General features: G+C 43.0%; 1 protein-coding gene and 1 pseudogene across 2 annotated transcripts in view; both read right to left on the reverse strand.

Annotated features, from left to right (window-relative positions):
• The window catches only part of WWC2 (WW and C2 domain containing 2), a 317,713-nt gene that overhangs the window by 98,471 nt on the left and 205,119 nt on the right, over positions 1-14,123 (reverse strand). For both annotated transcript variants that reach the window (XM_064273548.1, XM_064273549.1), the window contains 2 exons: positions 7,555-7,758; positions 6,437-6,513 (listed from right to left, as the gene is read on the reverse strand). In XM_064273548.1, coding sequence (XP_064129618.1) covers positions 6,437-6,513; positions 7,555-7,758 — 281 coding nt within the window. The remainder of the gene's footprint in view (positions 1-6,436; positions 6,514-7,554; positions 7,759-14,123) is intronic.
• On the reverse strand, positions 10,648-11,960 carry LOC104846406 (protein unc-13 homolog D-like; annotated as a pseudogene).

A 14,123-nucleotide genomic window follows, 5' to 3' on the forward strand; every position in this document is an offset into this window, starting at 1 on the left:
TTCTTTGATGGTTACGAGACGGGGGAGGGAGGTAGCATGGAAGAGAGGTATTCATTAATGAGATAGTAAATAAGAACTACTTTAGGTGAAGGGAAAGAGAACACACAATACAGGCCAGGTCAGCACAACTGGACTAAGCCAAAAGCAAAGAAGTTTCCAGAATGAAATGAATGCTTCAAAGGCCAGCATAGCAGGCGCGGGGGTTTGGGGACCATGGCTTCAGGGGACATCTAAGTCAATTGGCATAATAAAATCTATTAAGAAAACACTCTGCCTCCTGCTTTGAAGAGAGGTGTCTGGGGTCTTACATGTTAGCAAGTGGCCATCTAAGATGCCATCAACTGTTATCAACCCACCTGGACCAAAGGAGAATGAAGAACACCAAGGACACAAAGTAATTACGAGCCCAAGAGACAGAAAGGGCCACATAAACCAGAGACTACATCAGCCTGAGACCAGAAGTGCTAGATAGTTCCTGGCTACAATCAATGACTGCCCTGATAGGGAATACAACAGAGAATCCCTGAGGGAGCAGGAGAGCAGTGGGATGCAGACCCCAAATTCTTGTAAAAAGACCAGACTTAACGGTCTGACTGAGACTGGAAGGACCCTGGTGGTCATGGCCCCTAGACCTTCTGTTGGCCCAGGGCAGGAACCATTCTCAAAGCCAACTCTTCAGACAGGGATTGGATTGGACAATGGGATGGAAAGTGATGCTGGTGAGGAGTGAGCTTCTTGGATCAGGTGGAAACTTGTGACTATGTTGGCATCTCCTCCCTAGAGGGGAGATGAGAGGGTGGAAGGGGTTAGAAGCTGGCGAAATGGACATGAAAATAGAGAGTGGAGGGAGGGAGCGGGCTGTCTCATTAGGGGGAGAACAATTGGGAGTATGTAGCAAGGTGAATATTAAAAAAAGCAAGGTGAATATAAGTTTTTGTGTGAGAGACTGACTCGATTTGTAAACTTTCACTTAAAGCAAAAAAAAAAAAAGGTAAAACCTTAAATAAAAATTCAACAAAAAATTTCTTTGTAAACTTGGGCACAGATTTAAAAGGATGGCAGTTGAATGTAAGACTTAGTTTGTATGGAATACTCTAACCCCACCCCCACCCCAAGACCCCAAGGTCTAAATATTTGTTATTTTAAAATCATTTAATAAATTTTGTAGTAAAATTTTTGCATTCTTCCTTCCTAAAATAAAATTCTCTAAAGCTCCATCTTCTTCTAGATGGTATCTGTGTGAGGTATTCTAACGTGTTTTTGTTTTTAAGTTCCTTCCTAAGTTTGCATCTTTCCTAAAAAAGGATCTAAATGGACAAACCAAAACAGCCTACTGTGGTTATTCCATTTACAATGTTTCTTACAAGGATAAGGGCTCTGAAGAATAAAATTAAATAAAATTCAAAGTGCGATAATAATAAATAATATCTTCCATAGAAATTTACATATCAATTGACTACTGGGGTTTATTAAGAGTAACTTTTAACAAAAAACCTTTATTTCCTGTTTTGTTTAGATAAGGTATCTAGCCTAGTAGATCACAGAAATGCAGAGCCACCGTACAGAGAAAAAGTAGAAAAGCACTGGACAAACCAACAGATGATATTCTTGAGAAATATACTGTGAAATATAGACAGACTGACAAAGTACAGGGTCCGTGATATCCTGGAGGGACCTCTACGGCACAATGACACAGAACATTTGTTATCAATGACTTCATAAATTAAACCAATAAATCCAAGCTAAAGAGAAGTTTCGTTTCTTTCCAGTAACTGTAGACAAACTTTTTTCGTTTTCTTTATTGGAAAACAAATAGAAAAGCTGTGAGAAAAAAGGAACTGCTTGACGGTACTGGAGAACTACCGAGAAGCAAGGCTCTATGTGTAAAAGATTCAACAGATAAGGGAAGCTCAGATTCACGATGACCACACTTGGCACTGTTTTTCCTCTTGAGGCATTTGCCAGTCCAGCAGAAACACTAGAAAGCTGGGCAAAACATGGTGGCGGAGAGGCTGAGATACAGGGAGGCCCTGGCAATCCTACAGAGCTGGAGTGGGGCGCCGAGGCAGATGAGGAGATTCACAGTTCAGGGTACAAGGTGCAAAAGCAGCCCTGGTAAAACACGTGAGAAGTTCAACTGGGATTCTGAAATTCTTTACCCCAAGAGAAAGGATAAACTAGGAATAGACCCACCCTCAGAAAAGGACTTAAGTCCAGATTTCAGTCAGCTCAACCCCTGACAGGATTAAAAATAAAGCCTGCCCTTGGCCTAACTGCCTAAAAGCAGCAGAAGTAAATTATCCAAAGCCTCAGATTTTCTTTATACATTTTCATACATCATGTATGGTTCTGAATAAAAAATAAGGAGCTATAAAAAGTCAAATATTAACCAAAACCAAGAGAAAAAATAGACCAAAGAATCTAACATATTGGAAATCTAGATATCGTATTAATCCAGAAATGGGATTTTAAAATGACCATAATTATTTTGTTCAAAAATATATCAACAGCCTGGTACTGGTACAACAATATATACATAGACTAATGGAACAGAATCAAGAATCCAGACATAAAACTTGAGAAAGGCCCAAAGTCAGGTAAATGGGGAAAAGACAGTCTCTTTAACAAAAGGTGCTGGCATAACTGGATATCCATCTGCAAAAAAATGAAACAAGACCCATATCTCACACCATGCAAAAAAACTAACTCAAAATGGATCAAAGACCTAAGTATAAAACCTAAAACGATAAAGATCATGGAAGAAAAAATAGGGACAATGCTAGGAGCCCTCATACAAGGCATAAACAGTATACAAAACATTACTAACAGTGCACAAACACCGGAAAAGAAACTAGATAACTGGGAGCACCTAAAAATCAAACATCTGTGCTCATCCAAAGACTTCACCAAAAGAGTAAAAAGATTACCTACTGACTGGGAAAAAGTTTTTAGCTATGACATTTCCAATCAGCACCTGATCTCTAAAATCTACATGATACTGCAAAAACTCAACTACAAAAAGACAAATAACCCAATTAAAAAATGGGCAAAGGATATGAACAGACACTTCACTAAAGAAGATATTCAGGTAGCTAACAGATACATGAGGAAATGCTCACAATCATTAGCCATTATGACATTAGCCATTAGAGAAATGCAAATCAAAACTACATGAGATTTCATCTCACTCCAAAGAGGTTGGCATTAATCCAAAAAACACAAAATAATAAATGTTGGAGAGGTTGTGCAGAGACTGGAACACTTGTACACTGCTGGTGGGAATGTAAAATGGTACAACCATTTTGGAAATTGATTTGGCGCTTCCTTAAAAAGCTAGAAATAGAACTACCATACGATCCAGCAATCCCACTCCTTGGAATATATCCTACAGAAATAAGAGCCTTTACACGAACAGATACATGCACACCCATGTTCATTGCAGTGCTGTTTACAACAGCAAAAGATGAAGCAACCAAGGTGCCCATCAATGGATGAATGGATATATAAATCATGGTATATTCACACAATGGAATACTACCCATAGATAAAGAACAATGATGAATCTGTGAAACATTTCATAACACGGAGGAATCTGGAAGGCATTATGCTGAGTGAAATTAGTCAGCTGCAAAAGGGCAAATATTGTATGAGACCACTAGTATAAGAACTAAAGAAACAGTTTAAACAGAGAAGAAAATGTTCTTTGATGGTTAGAAGAGTGGGGAGGGAGGGTGGGAGAAGGGTATTCACTAATTAGACCGTAGACAAGAACTATTTTAGATGAAGGGAAAGACAACACACAATACAGGAGAGGTCAGCACAACTGGACTAAACCAAAAGCAAAGAAGTTTCCTGAATACAACCGAACGCTTCAAAGGAGAGGGTAGCTGGGGCGGAGGTCTGCAGGCCATGGTTTCAAGGGACATATAGGTCAACTGGCATAATAAAATCTATTATGAAAACATTCTGCATCCCACTTTGGCGAGTGGTGCCTGGGGTCTTAAACGCCAGCAAGCAGCCATCTAAGACCCATCAATTGGTCTAAACCCACCTGGAGCAAAGAAGAATGAAGAACACCAAAGATACAAGGTAATTTTGAGTCCAAGAGACAGAAAGGGCCACAAAAATCAGAAACCACATCAGCCGGAGGCCATAAGAACTAGATGGCGCCCAGCTACAACCGATGACTGTCCTGATGGGGAACACAACAGAGAATCCCTGAAGGAGCAGGAGAGCAGTGGGATGCAGACCTCAAATTCTTGTAAAAAGACCAGACTTAATGGTGTGACTGAGACTGCAAGGACCCCAGAGGTCATCGTCCCCAGACCTTCTGTTAGCCCAAGACAGGAACCATTCCCAAAGCCAACTCTTCAGACAGGGATTGGACTGGACTGTAAGACAGAAAATGATACTGGTGAGGAGTGAGCCTCTTGGCTCAAGTAGACACACGAGACTGTGTTGGCATCTCCTGTCTGGAGTGGAGATTAGAGGGCAAAGGGGGTCAGAAGCTGGCCGAATGGACACAAAAGGAGAGAGCGGAGGGAAGGAGTGTGCTGTCTCATCGGGGGAGAGCAATTAGGAGTATATAGCAAGATGTGTATAAATTTTTGTACGAGAGACTGACTTATTTGTAAACTTTCACTTAAACACAGTAAAAATTGAAAAAGAAAAAAAATATATATATCAATGTGCAGAATCTGGGCAGGTAACGGGAAATGATAAAAAAGAATCAAATAGAAATTCTAGAACTGAGTATTACCAAATAGAATTAGGCTGAAATCAGTAAAAAAGATAGGACAACCCCCAATTCTTTGAAAAGTAAGCAATACACTCATAAGAGAAATCACAAAGGAAGCTAGAAAATATTTTGAACTAAATGACAATGGAAAAACAAAACATCAAAACTTGAAGGATATAGGCAAAAGTCATATGCAGAAAGTAATTTAGAGCTTTAAAGTGTAGATATTAGAGAACAAGAGGAGCTCAAACTGTTTGGTGATATCCACTAAAGTTCATGCTTTACCGCTGACACAGCAATTCCACTCCTAGTTACATGCCCGCAAAAATGTACACATATTGGCACCACGAGACATGCAGATAAAGGCATAATTTTTAATAACTAGAAATTGGCTATTAAATTGCATCAACGGTAGAATGGTAAAACTAATGTACGTCAACAGCATCAAGGTTAAAGAATTTATAATATGTACACAGAAGTGGAAATACGACACAGCAATAAACGTGAACGTGGATGCATCTTGAAACGTTGTTGAGCAAAAGAAGCCAGACATCCAATAACGTAACATTTTGTTGATATCATTTCAGTTACACAAAGTTCAAACCAGGCAAAAAATTAATCTATCGTGTGGGTAGGGCTGTGTCGGCTTCAAGGAGAACGAGGACGGTAGTGACTATGAAAGGATGCAATAGAGACTTCTGGGGTTGCAGCCGTATCTATCGCATGACCTGGGTACTGGCTACATGAGTTTACTCACTTTTAGAATGCCAAAATTCAAGGATAAATAAGTCTAGCCTTAATATCATATGCATGTGCATGTGACAGCTGGACAATGAATAAGACCGAAGAAGAACTGATGCCTTTGAATTGTGGTGTTGGCGGAGAATATTGAATATGGACTGCCGAAAGAATGAACAAATCTGTCTTGGAAGAAGTACAGCCAGAACGCCCCTTAGAAGCAAGGATGGCAAGACTGTGTCTTACATATTTTGGACATGTTGTCAGGAGGGATCAGTCCCTGGAGAAGGACATCATACTTGGCAAAGCACGGGGTCAGCAGAAAAGAGGGAGACACTCGACAAGATGGACTGACACAGTGGCTGCAACAATGGGCTCAAGCATAACAATTACAAGGATGGTACGGGACCGGGCAGTGTTTCATTCTGTGGTACACGGGGTTGCTATGAGTCGGAGCCGACTGGACAGCACCTAACAACAACAGCAAAAGCCTTAACAGCAGTTTAGGCAAAAAGTTTTAGGGTAAGGATCAGGAAACAACCCCAAGTGAGGAACAATGAGGAATTAGCAAAGTTTGGCCTAGAAAAGGAATGGCCTGGCAACACGAGTTGTCGGCATCTTTAAATTTTGGGTAGTCCAGCGAAAGAGTAACTGGGCTCATCTCTGAAACTGGAATAATGTATAAGTCAACACAGCGAGGGAAAGTAAGTTATCAAGACTCAAATTTTGATTCAGTATACTGACTGCTCACAATAAAAACTGCCCAACAATGGAACATATCTCAGTAACAAATACAATCCCAGTCACTGAACTTGTTCAAAGACAGAAAGACCACCCATCAGGGATAAATGGAAGAGCTTCATAAATTCGATGGAGAGAGGAGGTGACCACTAAAGCCCCCTCCTCGGCTTTTAGATTCTATGCATACGTTCAGTGCAGAACCACAATCAATAACCTTACCCTTAATCGCGTAGTGGAGATCTCAGCTTTTAAAATATCGGGATCATATTTAGTACTGGATGAAGATCCTGAGAACACTTTCAGAGAGAAAAAAATTAAAAAAAACTAGTTACAGTTGCATAAAAAGTTCTTTGAGTTGGAATTCACAAATTCTAAAACCAAAAAGATTTATATGCTTTGTGAATAGTCATTTACTTTTCATAATTCCTTTATTACCATCCATCAGACCCTTATAAAGAGTAATCTTCAGACCTCTATAATTTGCTTACAAAGTCTGAGGAAAGAGGAATGTCATAAAGACCCTGGTGCTTAATTTTCTTCTAGACTTTACACCTCTGTCCTTAAAGGACCATATTACACATACAGTGTATTGGCATAATATATTAAATTATCCCAAAACTTATAAGAACTTCTGAGTCCATCATAACTGTTTCTTGAAACATGGCCAGTTCCAAATTATCTATTTATGGCATGAAGGAGAGAGAAGTCAGCTCAGGTAGTAAACAGAAACTTTATTCTGGCTAATAGCTCCAGTTCCTCCCACAAAAAATATCGTGTAAGAGTAGCAAGAAGGGACAGGTTATCTGCTTTGTCCTCAAAAAGTAAAAGTTATCTCATAAATGAATAAAGGCCATCAGGCAGAGGGGGAAGCAGGAACAGATGGTATAAAAACCCACTGCCATTGAGTCGGTTTCGACTTACAGGGCCACTATGAGTGGGAATTGACTATATTTTTAGTGGGAGCAACTATTAGCCAGAATAAAGTTCCTGTTTACTACCTGAGCTGATTTCTCTCTCCTTCATGCCATAAACAGATAATTTGGAACTGGCCATGTTTCAAGAAGTAGTTATGATGAACTCAGAAGTTCTACTTAAATTATAAGTTTTGGGACAACTCATATCCCCACATGGGACGATTTTATTTGGAAGAGGGTTGAGGAGTATCGCTAAGAAATCAGCAGTGTGCCATCACCTCACCCTCTCTCATGGTACTGAGGGACGCTTCCAGCCTAGGAAGGAAAAGGACTTCAAATTAAACTCATGGAAATGCAAGTGGACTTCTATTGTCCACAGATAGGTCCCTGTTCTCAAAGACTGATCAACCACACTCTACTTACAGCTTGTGCGAGAACTTGACTTCTCCTTATAAGCATCGTTTAATCGTACATATTCATCCAGGGCCAGAGCCAGTCTCTGCTCCTTCACGTGGTACAGCTCCTTCTGCGTCCTAAGCGCATCCTGAGCCACTGAGAGATAGTCCTTGAGCATTTTCTCCTGTTCTCCTCTCCATTGTTTTCTCGGATCTTCTATCTGTGTGGTTTCTGAAAATACACAGAATAAACAACCTTATATGTTTCCGGCTGGCTTAAATCCTTGTATCCTCTAAGAAGTTTGTCAGCATTTCTGGTGTAACTTCTCTAGAAATTTGATAGTTTTTGCTTTATTCTACCCAGTTCCCCCTTTGACTCTTTCTCACTCTAAACTCATCATCTACGATGATGATGCCAAAGTGAGCTTCCACAGCTATGATCAAGACATCCCTCACCAATAATTCTCCGGCTTCCTGGTGTCTACAGAATAAAAGCTGAATTATTCACCCCAGCAACTGAGGCACTACATGATCAAACCCAACCTAATTTGCATGGCACACGCTTCAACCCACTTCATACGGACTCTTGCCACGTGCTCTCTGTGTCAGCAGGACTCGGTGTGGTCTGCAGACCAGCACGGGTACATGAACTCTGCTATGTGTCTGCAACGAGGTATGTATAGAAATCACGCATATCCATTTTGAAAGCTTTGTAGCAATTTGATACCATTGTTATGTATTTATTCAAGCTAATAATAATATTTGGGCTTTTCTTTTATATATCTATTTTTCTAGTAATTCATTTCTATCGTATTTTATAAAATTATCAGTCCAGGATGGATTTGAAATTAGAAAACAAACCAACAACAACAACAACAACAACAACAACAAAAAAAACCCAGGTCCTGGTTTGAGAAGCATGTTTTAGTCTAAGGCACTGGTTCTTGGTTCTGCACTTTAGCACGTTAGAATCCGCTCAGAAGCTTATGCTGCGACTCAGACCAATTACACCAAGAATGGAGCCCAGGCACTGGTATCTTTAAAAGGTGCTTAGAGGCTGAGAGCCGCTGCTCTGACACAAAGTTCAAACGCTCCGTGAAGCTCCCTCTGTCACCTCACCTGAAAGTCATTTCTCCATCCTCTGTTTACAGCCATTTGTACTCATTTTACAAAACTTAAAATGTGTCACTGTTTGAGCAGTTATAGTATGAGCTGTGGTTAACCACCAAGGAAAAGGAAGAGGAAAAAGTATACTACAATCCTCCAGTATTTTATTTACAGAGATAAACGTCTTCATTTGCCGGATGTTGGGACCAAGAGCTGGGGTACAATTAAAAGGGAATGGGGTGTTTGTGAATCCACAAAGGTGGTACAGACTGGCTGAGACATCCCTTTCTATCGGCAGACATGTATTCAGCCCTCTACTGTAGGAGACCGAGAAGTGGTTACAACCCAGTACAGTGAGAGGTTAGCCTAGGAAAGGACACAAAAAAGGAAACCTCTTGGATGCTGACAACATTCTATTTCTTTCTCCTGTGGCAATTACAGATATATTCACTTTATAGATAATCTATGCACTTTTCCATATGCTGTATTTAACAATACAAATGTTTAAAAGAGTAAAATAACTCAATTTAAAGGAGTGAAAGTTACGTTACGACTTAAGACCTTTAACACATACCAAATATAAAAACTGGATAACTTGGGACAAATAAAAATATTCCTTTAAGATAGACAATATATAAAGCTTGCTACAAAAATTTATATCAAGAAAAAAATGCACTTGAAGAGGACATGATGGAGAAACTGGGCCCTGTAAACAACTAGAAAACTGAATAAAATATATGGAACAATGATTTTCAGACACTAGACAACAGGTAGTACAGGACAGTGATCACTGAAAGAGGGAAAATGCACCCTAAGATCACCCTAGGTTTCTGCTAACAGCACTTTCTGGACAGCAGTGCAAGGAAGGGGAACCTCAAGCAGAGGTCTTACTGAGCTGGGGGAGAGAGAGATCCGATTTCAGGAAGGCATGACAGCTGGAATTTCTACAGAAAAGTAGAGGAGATTTAAGGAAAGAGAGCTCTGCAGAGTAGAGGATATTTAGGAGAGAGGGCTCTAGGTGTTTGCACAGCAGTTGTGTTAAGTCTGTGAGTGAATATCACGCTGCACATGTGTAGGGGAAAATGCACAAGACCAGGCAAAGGGCACGTGGGATGCTATAAGCAGATGAATTCCCTGCTACACACAGGCTGGGAGAGACTGAAATTATGACCAGCCAGAGGGGAGAATCCACAGTGAACACCCAGGGCGTCCAGTGGGGACTGCAGCAGGATCACACCTTAAAAGTGGGGCTAAACAAGACAGAGTGAAGGCTACCCTGAACCTGCATTTAAAAAGCTTTAAAACAAGCATCTAAAGGATAAAGCTGATTAGCAAGTGATTTAACTGCCAGTCAGAACAAAGTATAATTCTTTTAAAACGAGAGCAAAATCTAGCACCCAACAACAACAAACATATAATGTCCAGAATTCAATATAAAATTGCTAGACATGCCAAAAAAGCACAAAAATATTACTCATAATCAGGAGAAAAATTACTCAACAGAAACAGACCCAAAAATGCAGAGATGATGGGATAAACAGATTCTGAATAAAAGAGACATTGTATTTGCTCAAGAAATGAAAGAAAAACAGTAACATAATGAGGAAAGAAGTAAAAGACATTAAAAAAAAAACTAAGTAGAACATATAGGGGTGAAAAATACAATATCTGAAATAAGTTCACTAGGTAAAATTAGTCACAGATTAAGCATTACAAAATATCAGGGAATATGAAGACAAAGCAAGAGAAATTATTTAAGTAGAAGCAAAGAGAAAAAGAAGAGACTGAAAAAATTAACAGTAAAAGTTACTCACAGGACAATACGAAATACTCTGATAGATGGGTAATGGTAATCCCGAAAAGGTACAAGGAGAGAAGGGGCGAAGTTAATATACTGGAAAAAATAACAGTAAAACTAAGAGCTCCAAGGCCTGCAGGACCCTTCCAGAGTGCTAGGCCAGGTAGGCAGGGTGCGCTGTGGTGGGGAGAGCCAGGCCCCCAGGAAAGCTAGCCCCTACAGGGAACTCCCCCCCAGCCCCCCACGAAGGTCTGCTTGGCTCCCAGCTGCCACATCTTCATGATCCCCCTGGCAACTCTCCAGCAGCTGCGGGTTGGGTCCACACTGGATGCAGGGTAGGTGAAGGGCAGGCCAGTCTGTGGCACCTCGCCAGGTTCCTTGTCCCCAGGCAGGCCTGGCAGCGAGGGCAGGGGTAGGAAGGCCTGGCTGTTCCCGTTGTTGGTGCCCAGCATGTCGTGGTCCAGCACCGTGAGCAGGAGGTACGCCTGGTCCTCCTGGCAAGGCTCTGCAGACACCAGGAATTCAAAGGCCTCATCGAACAGCGGTCAAGGTCCTTCTTGTGCTTCTGGGCCTCCCGGGGAGTCGGGGGGACAGATTAGGGAACGTGTGCCTGAGGTTCAGCGTCAGCTGCACAAAGGGGGCGTGGGAGCGGCTGGAGTCCAGGGCAGCAGGCTGGGGACACTGAGCACCTCGATGCACAGCTTCTGCTTGGAGGCGTGGTAGAAAGCCTTGACCATGACCGACCTCAGCTCCTCGACGACGGCTTCTGCCTGCTGCTCCAGGCGAGCTCCCGGTTGGAGGCTGCCTGCAGCGCCGGGTCCCTCAGCAGAGCCTGGAAGGTGGTGGCGTGCAGGGACTCGGGTGGCAGGCCACAGCCCCGGGCATGGAAGCAGATCTCCGGTTTCTGCAAAGCAGTCTTCAGCCTGCTCGAGGCCAGGAGGGAGATCCCTGGGAGATGGCCGCCTCCGCCAGCACTGGGAGAGCCTGAATCCAGAGCAGGGTCAGAGGGCTGCTGAAGTTTGGCACTGAGCTGGTGCTAACACTGCAGAGCTCCATCTCCAGGAACCTCAGCAGGGGCAGAATGGCGTCCTCCGGCAGGACAGATTCCCTGATGCCCAGGAGCTTCTGGGTGTGCTTCGCGATGCCAATCTCCAGCTTTCAGCCAGGGTGCTGACCCTGGTGTGGATCATGGCCCAGTCTTGCCACGTACCCTGTGCACCAGCGCCTGCCGTGCCAACTGGGTGGGCAGCTTGCCGATCACCAGTTGCAGCTGTTCCACGTGGTTCACCACCATTCACAGCATGTTGGCTAACTGACCCTGGTCCTTATGGCCTGCAGAGAGCTTGCGGGCCCAGGCCTGGATGAGGCTGCGGTACACCAGGGCCAGCCGACGGGTGTTCTCCACCAACTTGACGATGAGCACCAAGGCCTCATCCGCATTGAGCCAGTCCAGCTGCAGAGCCACGTGGCTGATCTGGGCAAAGCAGGTAGACAGATCCATGCCTGGGGGTTCTCCCAGCAGCACCAGCTGGCAGGGGTGGCAGGCACAGAAAGGAGGGCTCAGGGCCCTGCCAAGTCCTCTCCCTCCCGTCCTCCTTCAGCAACCATCCACCGCTCCTACCCCTGCCAAGTACAGAGCTGGGCAGGGGGCTACATGGGGGACCAGACCCTTGGGCTGCAGGAACAGTCTGTAAAGAACCCCAAAGATATCAAGAAGCAGAGACTGGCAAACTGACCTCAAGAGCTCCCAGAGGCGGTGCCCAGAGCCCCAGGTTTGGCTTCTACTCTGCCAACCCCCAGCCCCAGCCCTGACTGGCCAGGTCCTGCCCAACCCTAGCCCTGGCTCTGGCTCCTCTCCAGCGCTGGGGTGTCACCCCGCCCCTGCCCAGGCTTAGCCCCGTCTCACCCCAGCTGTCACACTGTTGAGGTTGCTGTTATTAGGTGCCATCGAGTCCCTTCCGACTCCTAGCGACCCTATAGGACAGAGTAGAGCTGCCCCATAGGGTTTCTAAGGAGCGCCTGATGGATTTCAACCACCGACCTTTTGGTTAGCAGCCGAGCTCTTGCCACCAGGGCTCCACTAGTAACCATTTAAAAATGGCTAAAATTTAAAATCTGGCGACACCAGGAGGACGCAGAGCATCTAATACTCTCGTTCCCTGCTAACAGGAACGTACAATGAATTTGGAAAACAATTTGGCCGTTACCATATAGCCCAGCAATTCTATTCCTTGCATTTACCAAAGATATATGAAGATGTGGGTTCACCCCCAGAATGTTTCAAGCATTAGAAGTAACAAAAAAAAAAAAAAAAAGTAACAGGTACTGTGAAAGATTCTTATGAAACAGAAGACCTTTTGGAAATCTGTAAAATGAATAGTAAGGCCTCCCCAGGTCCACTCTACCCTCCTGTCCTGAACTCCACTTCCTGAGAGCCAATGTAGTCAGCAAATGTAATCCACCTTTGCAAGAGATACAGTCATAAACCAAACCCAGTGCCGTCGAGTCGATTCCGACTCATAGCAACCCTATAGGACAGAGTAGAGCTGCCCCATAGAGCTTCCAAGGAGCACCTGGCGAATTCGTACTGCTGACCCTTTGGTCAGCAGCCGTAACACTTACCCACTACACCACCAGGGTTTCCTATACAGGCATAGACAAGCTAAAAAAGAAAACCTCTAAACATGGGTATTCCAGGCACAGGGACGTGTGGGGGTAAAAAGTATAATTGAAAAGTCAATATATGTCCTGAAGTCTTTCTTAAACCAAACAATAGTTTAGCTTAATTAGTTAAGAATGTCTGCCTTGAGCACTGTGCTCTTTAAGACGTATCTCAATGGGATCAAACGAACAACAGCAGCTGGAAAGATCAAATAAGAAACTTGGGGGGAGTGAGTTTATGTTCATGGGGGAGGAAGAGTTCAGAAGAGGAGGTTAAGAATGGTTGCACAACTTGAATGAAATCAGTGTCACTGAACTGGACACGCAGAAATTGTTGAATAGCTGTATGTTCTGCTGTACGTATTCTCAACCACAAAAAATATTTTTTTTAAAAAGTAAAAAAAAAAAGAGTGAGTTCATAAAAAGGCCTGTACACAAATATTCGTAACAGCTTTATTTCTGATAAGCCAAAAGTGAGAACAACCAAAGTGTCCATCAACAGGTAATAGATAAACTGTGGTATATCCATACACTGGACTCCTACTCAGCAAATGAGATCCCACACAGCAATAAAATGAAACAAAATACTGATACACAGCAACATGTAGGAATCTCAAAAACATGCTGAGTTAGATGCACAAGAGAGCTAGCAGCTGTACGATTCCATTTATATGAAGTCCTGGACAAAGCTGAACCTGATCCATTCTAACAGAAAGCCGATCAGTGGTTGCCTTGGGCCAGCAGAGCTCGCTTTCAATGAGGCCTGGAGGGGCTCTTCAAGGTGGCGGAAATGTTCTGTATATTGAGCGTTACAACGTTACATGATATATGTTGTCAAAACTTAAGGAACTTCATATTTAAAACCGGTGCAATTTGTTGTATATAAATGATACCTCAACAGTTTATTAAAAATACGCTTAAGGGGGTTCGGATAAATGGCTACGATATTAGAGAGAACTTAAGTGCAATGGGGGTAATAACAACAGTATCTCAAGTAACATGCCTTGTCACTATCAGTTGGCACAAAGAGC

The sequence above is a fragment of the Loxodonta africana genome, chromosome 21, assembly GCF_030014295.1.
Source record: "Loxodonta africana isolate mLoxAfr1 chromosome 21, mLoxAfr1.hap2, whole genome shotgun sequence".
Classification (NCBI taxonomy): Eukaryota; Metazoa; Chordata; class Mammalia; order Proboscidea; family Elephantidae; genus Loxodonta; species Loxodonta africana.